Source organism: Prenolepis imparis, unplaced genomic scaffold, assembly GCF_030444845.1.
Source record: "Prenolepis imparis isolate NDT839.2.m4 unplaced genomic scaffold, iyPreImpa1.0 SCAF_1, whole genome shotgun sequence".
NCBI lineage: Eukaryota > Metazoa > Arthropoda > Insecta > Hymenoptera > Formicidae > Prenolepis > Prenolepis imparis.
Genome location: NW_028141159.1, coordinates 17,668,858 through 17,685,911, shown reverse-complemented (window position 1 = coordinate 17,685,911; position 17,054 = coordinate 17,668,858). Strand labels below are relative to the sequence as shown.

At 34.2% G+C, this 17,054-nt stretch overlaps 2 protein-coding genes across 2 annotated transcripts; both read right to left on the bottom strand.

The window, feature by feature from the left end:
- Positions 1–241: 241 nt before the first annotated feature.
- Positions 242–6,147, bottom strand: Tsf1 (transferrin 1). Its single transcript, XM_083034460.1, has 10 exons — positions 5,916–6,147; positions 5,289–5,515; positions 4,553–4,856; positions 3,853–4,196; positions 3,276–3,526; positions 2,777–3,009; positions 1,647–1,926; positions 1,374–1,435; positions 1,021–1,283; positions 242–629 (listed from the first exon to the last, which is right to left on the bottom strand). The coding sequence occupies exons 1-10, from the start codon at positions 5,986–5,988 to the stop codon at positions 540–542; spliced, it is 2,127 nt and encodes a 708-aa protein (XP_082890586.1). The 5' UTR covers positions 5,989–6,147; the 3' UTR covers positions 242–539.
- Positions 6,148–8,982: 2,835 nt separating this feature from the next.
- LOC145939719 (cilia- and flagella-associated protein 43) lies at positions 8,983–16,125 on the bottom strand. Its single transcript, XM_083044272.1, has 16 exons — positions 16,003–16,125; positions 15,623–15,882; positions 15,215–15,545; positions 14,651–14,987; positions 14,128–14,393; positions 13,689–13,952; positions 13,204–13,475; positions 12,892–13,111; positions 12,464–12,813; positions 11,944–12,250; positions 11,406–11,755; positions 11,094–11,275; positions 10,372–10,970; positions 9,711–10,127; positions 9,538–9,639; positions 8,983–9,478 (listed from the first exon to the last, which is right to left on the bottom strand). Exons 2-16 carry the CDS (start codon positions 15,871–15,873, stop codon positions 9,155–9,157), a joined length of 4,572 nt encoding a protein of 1,523 aa, XP_082900398.1. The 5' UTR covers positions 15,874–15,882; positions 16,003–16,125; the 3' UTR covers positions 8,983–9,154.
- Positions 16,126–17,054: the final 929 nt, after the last annotated feature.

Genomic DNA, 17,054 nt, shown 5'->3' with positions numbered 1-17,054 from the left:
AACTCTCATTAAAAAGTGCTTTTGTAATTATCTTATGATTTTTATGAGCTTTGCACACACACTCTTAAAAAATCTCTAAAGCAACATTACAAAATTAATTTATTATAAAATTTTTAAAAAATTAACGTAATCTAGCACGGTTTTGTTTCTTCGGAAGATTTCTTTTTATAATTTTATAAATAAAATTTATTTTTATATAGTTATATAATGAGAAAAAGGATGTAAAATAAAATAATGTGCATTGTATGCTCGGAAAAATATATATTTTTATTTGACAATTGAAGGATATCATGATTTCTTATGTTAATGTCGATATTAAAATGCATTATCTCTAACGCGACAATATGTCAATTCGCATAAACATAAATGAGGTCATCGACTATAACAAGTATTTATTTATCTAACAGTCCTCTGTACGGGTCATTGATATATGATCTAATAATGATAAGTTCTCAGCAATAATAATAGCAGCAATATCACATATAATACGACATTCATCGTAAGCAATCAGGTGCTTTTAAATTTTCGAGCACAAAAATTTAATGATTTCCGTAGTCCCGTTGAATACTTGCCCAAGTATCCCACTTGTCCCATGTGTTATCGGTGGACATCAATTCTTTCACGTTGTCCTATAAAGAGAATGTAATACTTCTTATTTAAAAAAGATACAGCTCTACACAATTTTTTAAAATTAAAATTATATTATAATTAATTGATATACTTTATTATATTATTTTTATATTATTAATTAATATGATTAATCAATTAATATATTTATATTTTGTTTCTACTTAATAAATTAATATATTTACATGTGCCGTTTAATAATAATATGATATTTACTATCTAATTTTTTTATATAGTTAATATAAATAAAAAATCCAACTAGGAAAGCTGTTAATTAAACTTCAAACCAAATAAAGAAAATTAAAAATCTAATATCTATATAATATCTATAAAATTAAATCTAATAGAGGTTTAAACTTAAAGTCAAAATAAAGCTAATGTTAAATTTTTTACCTTGAACAATACATTGCGCTTGTCATCCCAGGCGCCGAAAAGACGCAGCAGATCCGGTTGCTTCGAATATAAGGTGCTCGCGGCCAAAATGCCATGTTTCAATTCTTCCAATGAGTTCGGGGTCTTTTCGGCCGAACTGACAATTATCCTTGGTGGCTCTAATCCTAAGTTACAATGCTCCCATTCATTGATAGGCACTTGACCACCATTCGGGCAAAGCAAGGCGTAATCTTCCTGTTTGCCCGCATCGTCCTTCTCGTTATCTAAAATATGAATATAATAATATAAAATAATATAATAATAATAATATACGTTTATGACAAATATAATCGAATATAATTTATTGTACTCACTGAGCTGTTTCAAAGCCGTTAAAGGTAGGAACGCAACATCTCCTTTGCCATCCTTCAAACATCTGCGAAAGAAAATGCAAATTAAATTTTTGAAAGCTAATATAAGATCTTATATAAACAAGATATACATTTTTATTATCGAATTATGAAGAGGAATATTGCATAATGAATTTTATTCTGAGAAGCAGGGTCATGTGTGTTAAATTTATTTCTACAATTTAGCTGAAAATACTATCATGCACTATCAATGAAGGAATTATATAATAAAATTGCCTAAGTGCTCCTTTTCCGCCATTGTAATGTTCGGCATTCGTCGGTCTGCATTTCGTGGCTTCTTTCACTTGATCGTCACCAGATTTGATATTGCCGACGCATAATTGACAAGACTTGGAATGGAGAGGTGCGCCAGGTGCACAAGACTCGGAGAAGAAGGTATCCATCTCTCCCGGTTCATTAATAAGCCCTTTTTGCTTGAGGATGTGAGCCGGTGCGGAGTAACCAGCGAAATCACCCAAGTAGCCGCTGTGACAAGATTTCTTGCCTCTGAGATCACCTGGAAAAGGAAATCGTTACGAAAATTTGTAAAGGTCTTTTTAAATACGATTCTTTTTACAGACTTTTTTTAATTGTTTGCAATTCACGTATTTTTTCAAAATTTTAATCTATAAAAATATGTTGTTAATCTTTTATAATTTAACGTCTCACACAGTTTTAAGAGAGATACTAGAACAACACAAGCGCTCACATAAAAATATGTGAATTATGCAATGCATAAAAATTCATTATTTAAATCTTTAACAGAGAACAAAAGAAAATGGAATTTTCTACAAGAATCTTTCGATCAAAATATCTTCGCTTCCATTAGATTCGTGTATTTGTACACATCCACCACGCTGCACGTCTCGCGGGAGACTGACCGCAAGACTCTGAGCAGCGGTCTCGCCAAGCGCAGCTCACACGTCCACCACGCTGCGCGTTTCGCGCGAGACTGATCGTCAGTCTCGCAATCGCAATGTCTCGAGATTCGAGATTCAGTCTCGCGCGAGCCGCGCAACGTGACAGACGTCTAGGCTGCACTTGGCGATACCACTGCTCAGAGTCTTGCGGTCAGTCTCGCGCGAGACGTGCAGCGTGGTGGATATGTACAAATGCGCGAATCTAATAGAAGCGCAGATATTTTGATCGAAAAGTCCTTGTGAGAAAATTTTATTTTTTTTGTTCTCCGTTAAAGATTTAAATTATGAATTTTTATGCATTGCGTAATTAATTCACATTCTCACTCTTTAAGAAATAAATTCTAATTCTCTCACTCTTAGAATTTAAAATATTTTAATACATCTTGTTTCAGAGGAGATGTAAATTTGATCGAAATGTTTAAGTTTTAAATACGCTGACTCGTATACCTAATCCATTTATAGAAGAGCCGCTCTTGACAACAGCGACTGCCGGTCTCTCGTTCATTTGTGTCGATCCCTCGCCATAAGTCTCAGTGATGATCGGTTTCGCGTTATAATTCATTGCCAATTTCACCGATCCGCCATCGATCACAGTTATGTCCGCTCCGTTATCTCTGACAGCCTTTATGCAAGCAATCTCGTCCTGTTCCAGTATGCAGTCTAATCTAGGTCTGGCATCTCTATAAAATTATAACATAAAATAATACGAACATCTACATTCTTTTATTAATTACAAATGTCTTGATAGTCAAATCTGAAGAATTTTTGTTAAAGTAAAATTATAAATTCATCATCTATTTCATTTAGATCGTTGATGCTTTATTGAAAATCTGTTTAATTTTCACGATTAGTCAATAATCAATTAAATTTGTTTTAAAGCAAAGTCTCTCCAATTGATTCTCTGATTGAAAAGAAAAACATGGATATATATTCCATGTGTAATTACCTGGAGAACGCGGCTTTAGCGAGACTGTGGCACTTGTCCAGCGCACTTTGACTCCAAACGCACCAACGAGCATCCCTTTCTGGAGCTCCGGAATTTCTTTCAATCACGTCCATATATTTTGCGCTTTTCAGATGCTCTTCTGGAGATATTGGCGGTGCGGCGACAGCCAAGGTCTTCTCGTTGAGCAGCATGAGATCCTTCCACCAATCTGCCTTCTCGTTCTCGCCAAGCTGACCTAGTTGCGTAAGTTCCTGAAACGTTTTGAAATTAAATCTCGATTATGAAATATGATACCATATAAAAGAAATCATTTAAATTAAATCTTGCGATGTAATTGTCTCCTTAATATGTGATATGAGCAATTTATCTGTCATATTTGATGACAAATCCTTGGAACATTATTTAATTAATTTCTTGTCTCTTTCATTATATGCTTATCAGATTAAAATATTACATCTTTCAATTATTAAAGTATTATGTAGATATAAAAATATTTTTTTTCGCAAAATTATCCTTATTTCATACAACATTCAATATATCATCGAACATAAGCTCTTAAGAAACAATTCTCACGCACTCTCTGAATAGCTTCCGCATTGATAGCATCATCCCCGTTGGTCATGTATCCCTGCCAAGGTCGGGCAGCCCATGTGCACGGTTTCGTATTGGCGTCGATGGGTACTTTGCTACCGTCTGGACAGAAGTATCGGAAATCGACCGGGTTTTCGGGTGTCGGCACCGCCGGAGTGACCCCGACGGGCAAGCCGAAGAAGCGCTTCACGTAGATGACCTTCGTCCAAGCAACATCACCGCCATTGTGAACCAGACAACGCAACGCGCCCTCGTATCCGGAATATGTGTCTGGATAATCGCACACGTCTGGTTTCTCGCAAAGAGCGCACATGTTGCTGTAAGTCTCCTCTGGAAAAAAATTAAGCGGTGCATCTCGTAAGATGTTTTTGAATATCCAAATAAAGAATGCAGCTCGCTTATTTCCTTATTGAAGAAGAAAAAAATCAAATTTTATCGGAAGAAATGCACACTTGGAAAGAAACATGCAATGTAATTATCTCTACTTATTTGTATCAATTTGTGTGATATTATAATTCCATCTCATATAAATATGAGACGTAAAATTAAACGTATCTTGTATAAAAAAAGAAAAATAATAGCGAGTCGATTTATGCGCCTGTTATTTCGCAGCTAACAATATTGTTTACTGGCAGTTCGCCTATAGGACATAATTGACGCAAATTCCGTAGATTGCTGCCACTTACTGAGTCTCTGATTGATCTCAGGATCGGGCGACCACCTGCCCACCAGACAGCCTTTGTTGAAGAGCGTGCTCAAAGCGCGAAGCTCATTCTCGCGAGCGGAATATTCCGGATTGTTGATATCGGTCAGCACACCCATAGCAGTGAGCTTCGTGATGGGAATCTTGTAACCGACATTACGACCCACGCCTGTATGGCAGGACTTGAGACCCCTCAGGCCCTGAACGTTGTTAATGTTCAGGTCCTTGTGTATGACAGCTACCGCCTCATAACGATACGTCGCATCGGGTTCCTCCTTCGTTCTCACCTGATAGTACAAGCACAAAAGAAGAAGGAATTCACGTCATGCATTATTCATTCTGCTTAAAAATTTAAAATTTAAATGATCCCATAAATCAATCCCATTCTCGAGAGAGCGTGAAAGATGTACGAGAAATTTTAAGCCAGCGGATAATAATCTTAGATCTTTTTAAGGTAAATATATTCAAAGTAATTTTTCTCTAAAATATATTCTTACACAATACGTGTTTAATTGACTGTTTTAATTTTTTTCTATAATTACTTCTTTTATAAATAATATTTTATAAAATGTTACATTTCTTCTGACGCATCTATAAATTCCATTAGATTTATTTTCTATCTTTCATTGTAATTCGAATTTATTTTAGTTTTTCTCATTTATCAAAATTAGAAATCTAATTTTTGAATAATTTTTGAATAATTCAAGTTATCTGATTACCTGTTCAACGACACTGTATCCAGCTTTTTCAGCTAATTTATTCTTCGCCGCGAGATACATATCCTCGGGATCCACAGCGACGATGTCAGCTTCCTTCTTACCAACCCTCTCGATACAGTCGAATCGATCGCGGCCGGAAATACATGATATCGGAAAGCCTTTGCTGGCCGAGTCCTCCATCATCTCCGCGCATTCCTTCGCGTACTTCTCTGGGATGCACATCGTGACTGCATGCATAATAATAAACATGCTTTATAAAGAATCGAGTTAACGATTCAATACACTCTTTATTAGATGCACTTTTGAATGTACTTGAAATCTTGTTGATTGGATTCGAGATTTTAAATTTCGAGATTTAAGAATCCCTGAGATTAGAATACTGAAATTGTTTGCTATAATTAAATTTATGTAATTTATTCACTTTAATTTTTTATGGAATGTAAAAATTTATTATTCTTTGTAGTGTGTGAATGTCTTGTTGATGTTGTGTGTTTTTAAATTCACAAGTATAGTTAGATAAGATCATAATTTTTTTGTAAATCTTTATATTTGCTTTCCAATAAGCGATTTCAATATTTTTGGTATATTTTTGTGAATTGATTTTCGCGAGCTTCGTAAAATACTTACACACTCGTGGCGGACTCGTGGCGGATACAGCCACCATCGCGAAAATCGCGAACACCGCGAATCTGTGCAGCATCTTGATTACTGCACCACGCTAATTACGATACCGTGTAATTTTTACTCTTTCCAAAAAAATCGCAATACAAGTATCAACCGAAAATGTGAAGTAAAGCGGAGTAAGAATCTAAATGGTCTCTTCGACGCCAACTTGTCAAGACCGTCGAGAGAAGCGATCTACGTACGTTCTTATATAGATGCGGCTTTTTCTTCTTCGGATCTCGGAGCCTGGAGAGGGGAGTTTCACTCTTTCTCCTTCATCTCTTTTCCTCTCAAGCTTAGCAACTCCTGCCGTCACTCTCTCTTTTCCTGTCTCTCTCAGTTTATTTAGCGTAATGACATCGTCGTCATTATTTATTCGATTCTTCGCCTCTCCTGCGGCAATGGTACTTTCCACATCTTGTCGCGCGTCAAGAGAGACATATTTTTCGTTTTTAATTTTTATCTTTATTAAAAATATTGACTGCAAGATGCAACTGCAACTACAAGTTGCATAAGTTTTATCAATATACAAGACATTCAATAACAATTATTATATGAATCGAAAATTGTAATAATTTTTGTTTTATATACAAATGTAAAAATTTAATTATAAAGTTCTTTAGTTATAAACAATTATAAAAGCAATTTATTAGAAATTAAGAAATTAATTAGATAATAGCCCAGACAGCACCAAAATTGAAACATGTCCAAAATTGGGATATAAGTCTTTAAGATGTCTTTTAGATCATATCATAAGATGTCTTAAAAACTTCTTAAATGTCTTATGTCCCAATTTTGGATATGCTGTGCTGTCTAGAAGGTAATATTAAATTTAATAGGGGAGATTTTAACTTAAAGTTTAATTATCAACAGATCTTTAAATCTCTCATCAGATGTCATGAAAAGGATGTCATAGCGTGGCAGAGGAAAAATTATATAACGGTTTTCGATAAGAAATACCATCTATAAAATAAAAGTTTACTATCAGATATATAAGAGCTAAATATCGTTAAATTCATCGCCGAACTTGTAGCAGCCGCGGTCATTAACATTCTTAGTGATTATACAGGCTTTCCTCGCTGGTCCATCGCTGGTAGCATCACGGAAAAAATTCTTGAGACGATTTTTTCCCGTCGATCCAGTCCTCGTCCGCGCATTTTCGAGTTTAACAGACCCATGTTCTCGACTTTGTTTGGCGATTTCGCGTGTCCTTCGATGCGGTTGTTCTTGCGATGCGACACACGCACGCGATACGCATGTCGCATGTGTTAATGTATATACATCGCGCTGTTGGAATCGCATAGACCTTTGTTGACACACGAGAAAAGTGCCGGCGGTAATTTTCCCTGTTGGGGTCACGCGATGATTTTATGGCTCTCTCTCCTTTCCTCTATCATCGAAAAATCGCAAGCTGAATAAATAAGCTGAGCATACTTATGCTCGTCGTTACAAACAGCGTCCGATAAATATGCAATAAGCTTGATATAAATAATATGAGAAATATATGATAAGACACGGGCGGTGCTGTGATACATATAGTTGTTTTGTATTCATATAGAATAATCTTTAAAAAAATAATCTTATCAGTGTATTATGTATATCAGTAATTTATTTATTGTCTACCAAGCAAAACATCGCATTACGTTATATAATAAATAATCATTTGAATAATAGTAATTAATAATGTAAAAGAAGATTTTCTTCGATGAAGATTATTCTAAGTAAGTTAATTTATATCTAAGAGTTTAGTCGATTTATATGTAGAAATTTTAATTATGTGTGAGCTAAATTTAGATCAAATTATCATTAAAAAAAATTTTTTAATTTTAAGATTTTACTAATTTTACTGATTATAGTTTGTTGTAACTCGATAAAACTCTACTTTTTTCTCTATAATTTTAATCGTTATATTTATATCACTTTCTTTTTTAATTGCCACGACAATGTTCCGCGAAATAATATTATTTTTGCGAATAGAAAACGGTTTATGAAGATTATCATAAGCATTACCGATGTTAAAAACTATCAATCGAATAAATAAATGCGCTGAAGGTGATTGATTTTTCTTGATAGATCATTGATGGATTATTTCGGCTCGCAAAAAAAAACGAATGTTGACGTTGAAATATAAAGGTGCACTTGATTAACAATTTCCGCATGTAATATCATGGCTCACTACTTGTAGGTACTTGGCACATGCCAAGATATCGATATAATATTTTTCGTGATAAGTGATGAACTGTCGGAGGAAAAAGCATTATGGATCATAGCAGATAATTCATCGTGAACTTTACTAATAGATAGGAAATTCCAATATCATAATGGTGTTATCGTTTAGTCTCGCCAAACGGTAACATCTGTTGTAATTTCTTATGGTAGATATCGTAATCGCTAAATATAATATTTTGTGAAAAATGATAGTCTATTTTAATCATATGTTATTACTGTGATAGCGATTTTTTTTTAAAAGAATTTATATAGTCAGTGGTGACAGTGTATTCAGGCGCGAGTAAACACGATAAAGTATAAAATATTGAAATATAAAACAAGACGTATCGCTTGTATTTTAGCTGAGAGTTTTACTGAAAATTCAAATATTTTACGAAATTTTAAAATATATAGATGGGACAGATAATATTATTATTTTAACATATTTTTAAAATTAATTTTAGAACAATTAAAATATTTTTCTGCAGTTTTCAAGCAAAGAAAGAATCATATTTTTAAATGCAGCATCGCTTAGCATATTGCTTTTTATCTCCAAGTTACCAAGAAATGTTTAGACTTTACTATGAGATAATGATGATATAGTAACATTACTTTCCTCATTCCTTTCTTGGAATCAGCAATTTTCCTTCATCGCACGTGCAAGATCGAGATTAGAATAAATAAGTATTAATAATAAACGTAATCGAAGTTTTATCTCGTTATTCCAGTATTGTGCGATCAAGCAAATGTAAATCTGCAATTCAGCAAGACGATTAATTAAAAATGCATTTGAAGTGTCTGATGCATCTCTTTTTCTCACCCCTACTTGTACGCTTGTGCGATACACGTATAAATAATACACATCTATTATTAGTAGGAGAAAAGACAGTTTTATTAAACTAATACCGAGAAATTTTCAACCATCATTATTTTGTTGCAAAAAACCGATATTCGCCGTAATCTTTTTCCTCGACAATAAATCTTATGCGGTTTTATTATGCGGTTTTAAATTGCAAGGTCGGATACGTTCGCAACTTTAAGACTTCTAGATGAGCGTGTAAGGTTAGCAGCTGCTCGTAATTGTTCTCCGCTTTTATGATAAGCTTGGTACGTCTCGTGATCGCAACAAGTCTCATCTTACGAGACTCTTCGTCCTTCTTGCGACACGGATCGTTAAGCAGCCTGCGAAACACTTCAACATCCGACGACTTAGATTTGATCTCCCTCGACATCTTGTCGTTCTGTTTCTTCCACTTAGCTATCAGCCGCTTTGTTTCCTTTAGAGACGCCTGTTCCAGTGACAATAACTCGCGAAATCTCTGAAACACGTTTTAAATTCGGTCATCTGTACAATGGAATAATGATAATAGATACCTACGTTTCGAAATATTCGCAAATTGACTTGTATCTTCTCGTAATCTTTTTCCAAATTTACACTGCAGAGATCACGGGTCAAAAATTCAAGCACGTTTCTTGTGATCTGAAACATGCAAGCAATTTATTATGTATTCTATTTTTTAAATATTAAATGATTAAGAGACTAAATACGACCTTGAACTCTCTAACATCTTTCAGCTCCTGCTGCAAATCGTCCAGTATCATCTTCGCGCGTTTATGCTCCCATTCCTGTTGCGACACGACCTTTCGCAAGTTCATGGATTTGTGCATTGCCGCCAGTTTGCGTTTTCCAGTTTCGAGGATACAATCGTTGACACGCAAAAGTTCTTCACGCGGTACGAGAACAGCGTTCTTGTAATCGGATGGACAACCTTGCAGTGGCACCTCGATCTGACCCATTTTTAGGACGAGTTGAATCTCCATTTCCTCAGCACGTTGCATCAAGGACTTCTCTATGTTCTCCAGAGAGACTTTCTTGCAGGCAACAACGTTGTCAGCTGATTGCATCGCTTTCTGATAAAACGACAGCGTTTGTTCCGCCTCGGCCATCTCCACCGCGCAGCATCTCACCTTTAACACCCACATTCACATTTTTAGCAACGCTATGACTTTCTATTTTCTTTAATAACATCAGCTCAAAATGATCTTTATGAGAGAAAAAGAGCTCTACTCTTTATCTTAGATTTTTTGGATATTCTTGATATTTCTTATTTTTTTTAAATACAATAAATCTAAAGTTAAAAATAATATAATTGTGTTATAAGACTGTCATATTTTAATATAAATAAATTGCTTTCTGCATCTTCAAGTTCACCTTTGTCTCCACCTCGACCTTCGCTCTTCTCAATTTGCACACCGTTCGCCAGTGATTGACGTTAATCTGTGGCGGCAGGTTTCTGGGCATCGTATCCAACGCATCCATGCCTCTGAGGAAGTCCAAGCATTCGCGTGGTAAGATATCTGACTTCTCGCTAACCGCGACGCATCTTGCCACCTCCGTCAGATACGTGACGGACGTGGTGATGAGACGACCTACCCTGGGTCGCTTCTTGTAATGCCTGAGCAAGTGTTCCACTAGCGGCTGCTTCAGGTCCGCGAATTCGCTGCGGAACTTGGCCTCCTGACGTTTCTCCGCCTTGTTGAGATTGTCATAACGAGACTTTAACTCCGCCACGACTATCTCGAGCGAGTTGCATTCCTCGACGAGTTTGTGTGCCTCTCGCGTCGCCGGTACCAGTTCGTCGTCAGTGAAATGGACGATTTTTTGTCTGCCTTCGACTTCGGACTGGTGTCTCCGGATCGCGCGTATCCTCATCAATCTCTCCTGCAGGATCGCGCATTCAATTTGCATCTTTTTCAACTCGAGATTCTTTAACTTATCGTTGAATTCCGCGATGTCTCTCTGTAAGGCTTCTGAAATGCATATATATTATGTAATTTCGAAACAAGATTCGGGGGATTATTTTTAGAAGAAATTATTCTATTTTAATGAATGCGATTGTTTTGTACATTTTTTTTAATGTGCTTTTGACTGACCTTTTGTCTCGACGATCTCGGCCTGTAGCGTCGCTTTATATTTTTCTCGTTCTTCTTTCAACATTCGCACTTTGGATTCGTACGACGCGATAACTTCGATGTCTTCATCGGTATATTTCGAAGGATCCTTCGTGGTTAGACATTTAGGTACAGGTATTTCTTTTTTAACTTCGTCTTCCCATCTTGAAATAAAATACTGAATTATCAATTTCGAAATATATACGTATCGATTTTTTAATTAATAAAAATTCAAGATCTTACTTATATTATTTTTTTATGCAATTATTATTTGTCAAGTTTGGATCAACTCACTTAGATTCCAATACACCATCCATCATCTTTTCAAGAGCTCTCTCATAAAAATTACTGTTTCTTTCGCTTTTCTCTCCATTTTCTCGATTTTCATCAACTGCAATTCCAGATTCTTCTTGCCGTGCCTGCTTTTCAAATATCTCGTGATCTTTTACAGTGACTATATAATCGGGTATCTCTTCGACATTCCATTCGGTCGGTGTATCCATTGGTTCTAGAGCGGAGTCTATTCCGAACATTGTCTTCAACTCGGAAGCGCAATATCGAAGTCTATCGATGCGCTCCTTTGTACATTTTAGTTCACGTTCCTTCGCGCGTCTCATTTCTTCGAAAAGATCATTAAAATACATCTGTTTGAGAGAAAACTTTAAGTTATAAATATTTTAGAATAGTTCTAACACATGCGTTAATGAAAAACTAAGAAAATAATTTCTATATCGTAAAAATTTCTAATCATAAATGTGATTGAGTATTATTGTGTTTTCAGTATAACGTACAATAATATAAGTTAAAAAAATAGATTTGTTATAAATGTCACCTTTAATTTACGCTCTCGATTTTCGATGATAGTATCTTTTTCAAGAATAATTTTAAGATTACTGTCACGAGGAAGTAACAGCTGATGCGTTGAAGCTATACTTTCATCATCAATCCATTTATGCGTCGTAATACCTGATATACATAATCTTTCATCTTTATCCGCCAGTGAATACCATGTTTTAGCCATCTCATGTATTTTGATTTCATCATAGCTATTTGTCGAAGATTCTTTATCAGAATCAAGTGCTGCAGATCCTCGTCTTGAATCGTCTTCTTCATCTACTGACTTATTATACACCTCGTAACTAAAAACATTGTTATTTTCCATGTCTACATATTAGAAATTTGGCAATTATATATATCTATTATATTATTATTAAATCTCAAAGAATATTTTAAGAATGAAAAAATTAACAAATAAATCAATAAAATAAATCATCGATTAATTTTATATATATAAAATATCTAGTATTTTCTTAAAATAACAAATTTTAAGAAAGTATAGAAAAAAAGATCACCTATACAAACATTCATCAGCATCCGAAGAGAGTCTATCCCATACTTTAAAGTCATTCATTCTCCTAATAGTCGATGCGACGAGAGGATAATTATAAACTATCGTATCACCTCCGATAGATTTAAGAGCACATGGTTTTACTTGCAGTGGATCCCAGAATAATTCACGGATATATGATGCCATTTGATCTCGTTGAGCGCATTCTTCTTCGAGTTTTCGACGCACTTTGTCTCGTTCAAGTCGCGCCTCTTCTATTTTTTGTAGCCGAGATTTACGATCTAAATCGAAAGCCGAGATCGGCAATCGAGCATCTGATGGTTTACTCTCATTTATATCGAGAAGTTCGCGTATCTGTTATAAAATTACTTAAGACCGTAAGTGTATTTTAACGCCAAAGTATCAAATTCCGAGAAAAAAAGACATGTATACCTGATTCTTTATTTTCTCCAAATCAGCTATGATAGAAGCTCGTAAAGGTAGAGCTTCGTCGCGTTCGGCTTTCAATTTAGTAGCAATTACATTGTCCAGCCAGGTTTCTTCTGTTAAACTGTACAGTTTATTTGGGCCGGAAGCGAAGTCTTCAATCGATAAATGTACATTCGTAACTCTACTTTCTGCCAAATTTGTTTTTGTTTCCGGTTCTTGTAAACTGTTCGCATAATTAAAATTAATTATATGTATTCTCGTTTTTTGAGTAATTTAAAGATACGATTGTGTAAGAAACAAGTAAACATTAAATACCGGACTCGAGTAGCAACGAGATCTCCATTTCTACCGAGAGAAACAATCGTTTCGCCAAAGCGCGAAGAAATTGCACACTTTATACCCCCTTCGCTGCGATGATGTGGCATAAAAATCGCAATCACTTTGCGAAGTTCCGTGTTATCTCTGACTATGATTAAACCATCGTATCCATATGTTAAGACTCGAGAATCGGTCACATATATTCCGATATTCCTCATTTGATGCAACGAGAAAAGTGCTTCCATGAGGACAATTTCTTGAAAGTCGTTCTGCGAAAAAAATTTGAAAAATTCTTTTTTTCAGGATCTGAGAGAATGGAGAGTGTAAAAAAAGGATTTTAAAATAAAAATTACACAGCAATTTTTGTGTGGCATTTATCGTATGATCTAATTTGAATATTTTGAGATAATCTACATTCAATTAAAAATAATTGATTGATTTTTTATTAAAAATAAAAAACGGAAATGTAACTCGATTTATACCTGTATCTCCATTTGAAGTAACTGTTTAGATAAGGAGGGTATACCCAATATATTCAGAGGCTTACTCATTCCGTGATAGAGCATTCTGTAAGGTCTTGATAAGTCTATCGCACATATAACACGTGTGCAGAAATTATTCGAGATCTCGCAAGTGTACATGATCGCTTTGTTACCGCCGATCGAAGCCATGGAAGGATTGGTTGTTACGAGAACCAAGATTTCGAAGCGACTATTATTCTTCTTGTATATCAGAAAGTCAGCAATCTGTATAATGAGAGAAAAGTTAAGTCAAAGTTAAATTAAATCAAACTCTTCTCGCTTATATTTTTTATAAAGTTTTATAGATTTATAGATTCATAGATTTTATATATTTATATATTTCTTATAATTTATCATATAACGTTATTGCTAATGTCTATGTATTATATAATTGTCTTACATGTCCATCAATTTCTATAAGTCCAAGAACATCCACAGGCTGTTGTTCAAATCGTTTGCCAATAATAAATATTTTGCCAGTTTGGGAATTGCCAATTCCTAAAAGTTCGTCATAGTACGAGAATTTTATTCTGTCTAAGAAATCTCCACAAAGATGAAAGCAGTTAATGATTTTAGGTAATGATGTAATATCGATAAAAATACAATTGCCAGCAACACTACATGCTGCAAGTATTGGTAGAGTAGGATGTGAATCTACACAAGCAACTGGAATTAATATATAATTTTAGTTAACAATGTATCCATTAATTGTGAAAAATCTAAGAAAATTATTTTGTATATAAATTAAATCAAACAAAATTAATATAATTAAAACAGTAAATCAAATAAATTATATGTATATTATTATAAATAAGATGATACATCTCTCATATAAATAATTATTAAATAGAATATCATAGAATCGTAGAATATAATTATTTTCTTAGATCTCTTAGATCATAAGATACTATATTTAAATTTACCTTCACCGTGATGTTTTAGAGATAATTTCGCAATCAATTTGCCGGTCGATACCTCAAAAATGCAAAGACGATCTAACAAATCTATCGCCGCGACGTGATCTGCGCGTTGAGATATAGAAAACAGTGCTTTGTATTCTATCTCGTCCGTGTAAATAACTTCTATGTGAGGAATGTTGTCGTACTGTGTATTTATTTCAAAAATCTCTCCGCTGTTCGAGTGAAGTAAAATTGCATCTTTGAAACAATATTGCCTTCCTACTTGAATAGAATGGAAAGTCGAAATTGACCATATGAATTGCCACGACACATTCCAGTTCTCCAATGATTTCTTATAAAACTAAAACATAAATAATAATATAATATAATTATGTTATTATAATAATTACAAATACAATAATATTATACTTTTATAAAAAAAGAGATAGGAATTAAAATTGATATCCCTTTGTGCAAAACAAATTTTTAAAAATGTTTTAATCTTTTTTAAGAGAAAAAAGAGCATTATTGTTGCAATTGTTAATTCTCTATTTATACTAAATGAGAGTTTAACAAATCAATACGCACTGTAATTTCACTATCAGTATTTACAACTATTACGCCAGTCCTATGAGCGATGACGAACGGTCTGTTCTTTGGTGATTCGAGTGTCTTCGATTTTATCACCGAGTACAGCTTGTTAGCATCTATCGCCATGAGCCATACGTTACCGAATTCGTCCGAGATAAATAAATTTCCTTCCGGTGTCCAGGACGAAGACACAATTCTGTGTTCCGGAACTGGCACGTCCACGTGATGTATACTCAAGATTTTCGAGCACGTGCGTACTTGACAGATCGAAAGCGTGCCGTCGACGATTGCGAGTTGCGATATCAAATACGGAGGATTCGGCGAACAGCTAATAAAATTATTAATTCTACTTTCGGAAAAACAAAAATAATATTAAGTTTATGTATCATTTTTGTTTTTATATACCAAATTTCTTGAACGAGATCGTTAATCTTTGTGTTAAGGACAGCGACGTGCTTGCCGGTTTTCCAGAGCCATACAATCAGTCGAAAATCAGGGAAGTTAGTCAGGCTTACGAGATATTCTGTACCAGCAAAAGAACAAGATAAATAACCATTGATTTTGTCGGGTAGCACGCATCTGGAAATTCTTTGTAACGTTGGATACATAAATATCGATATCTTGGGATTAGATTTTCTTTCGACCACAGAAAACATGGAAACTGTCTGCAAAATTAAAAATATATATGATCGAAAAAAAAAGAAAAATATGACAGTGATACATTTGTTATTTTTCAGACATTTAATAATCTGAATAAATAAACATATTATAAATAATTGTATTACCGGATTTCCAGCCAAACACGATGCACCATCGCCCCTTTCCTTGCTGTCAAAACGCTCGATTCGCTTTTCTCTCGTATTCAGATCCAAAAAATTCACGTAAATGTCAGAAGCCGTTGCAATGGTTTCTTTTCCAACGAAAATAAAATCATGAGATTTTCCAAACTTTACCCACCTGTGTAATAACAATTGTGTATAATAAAAAAATTGCAGCTAACTTCTGCGCTACTTTGTAAAGATAGAACGTACTTTGTTTCGGTTATCGAAAGATTCATTTTCTCTAATTTGCTAGAGTTTATTTAGAAAATTCTCATGTTTGCACTATCTAAGTTAAAATTTCACTTTGGTGTGGTAAGTAAATCTTGCACGCGTGTAACCAGTGTGTTTGGTTGCTCAGAGACCCAGATAGGCCAGTGTATCGATCCGAATGGCCATACAGACTATATTTAACAATCCTTTCGAATGCATTCGTAAAGAGCTACTGTTTTGTTTACTATATTTTTATAATAAAATCAATTTTTATAATTTATAAAATTATGTAAATCGTTTGTTGATTTATGAAAAATTATAAATATAAATTAATTTTGCTGTTAATAAATATTGATCTAGAAATGTTTCTTATAAACCTATGTAAAAAATTAATTTTTCTTTGCTTGAATCTAAAAAAAATTTATAGGATGATTATTTTAAGAGAGAATATACTATAATATAGTAGAATGTTTGTTCATTTTTCGCATGTATTTCGATGTATTTCGCATGTATTGTCAAGGAAGTATGGACAAATATACACGTCAAGACTTTCATCGAGCAAAACATTTGCATATTTCTCCGGAAGATAATAGAATCACTAAAAGAATGCCACTAAATGCCATTTAAAAGTATGCCACCGCATCAAAGTATTGTAGGAGACTCGAAAAATAGTGACACCGTTATAGACTGTGCATCGTCCAGCACATAATAATAGGTCTTATGTCTTTGAACTTCTTACTAACAATAAGTGCTTTTAACAATTTTATAGATAATTAATATTGGAAACATAAATATTACACTTTTGA

What these genes read in the sequence shown, in the direction of transcription:
- LOC145939719 (XM_083044272.1), bottom strand. Translation starts at nt 15,873, where the DNA reads ATGTTTTCTGTGGTCGAAAGAAAATCTAATCCCAAGATATCGATATTT. An exon ending in TTATAGAAATTGATGGACAT is followed by an intron (nt 13,953 to 14,127) that starts GTAAGACAATTA and finishes CTCATTATACAG; the next exon opens with ATTGCTGACTTTCTGATATA. An exon ending in CGAGATCGTCGAGACAAAAG is followed by an intron (nt 10,971 to 11,093) that starts GTCAGTCAAAAG and finishes TATGCATTTCAG; the next exon opens with AAGCCTTACAGAGAGACATC.
- Tsf1 (XM_083034460.1), bottom strand. Translation starts at nt 5,988, where the DNA reads ATGCTGCACAGATTCGCGGTGTTCGCGATTTTCGCGATGGTGGCTGTA. An exon ending in TGAGATCAATCAGAGACTCA is followed by an intron (nt 4,197 to 4,552) that starts GTAAGTGGCAGC and finishes ATTTTTTTCCAG; the next exon opens with AGGAGACTTACAGCAACATG. An exon ending in CTCTTCTATAAATGGATTAG is followed by an intron (nt 1,927 to 2,776) that starts GTATACGAGTCA and finishes TTCCTTTTCCAG; the next exon opens with GTGATCTCAGAGGCAAGAAA.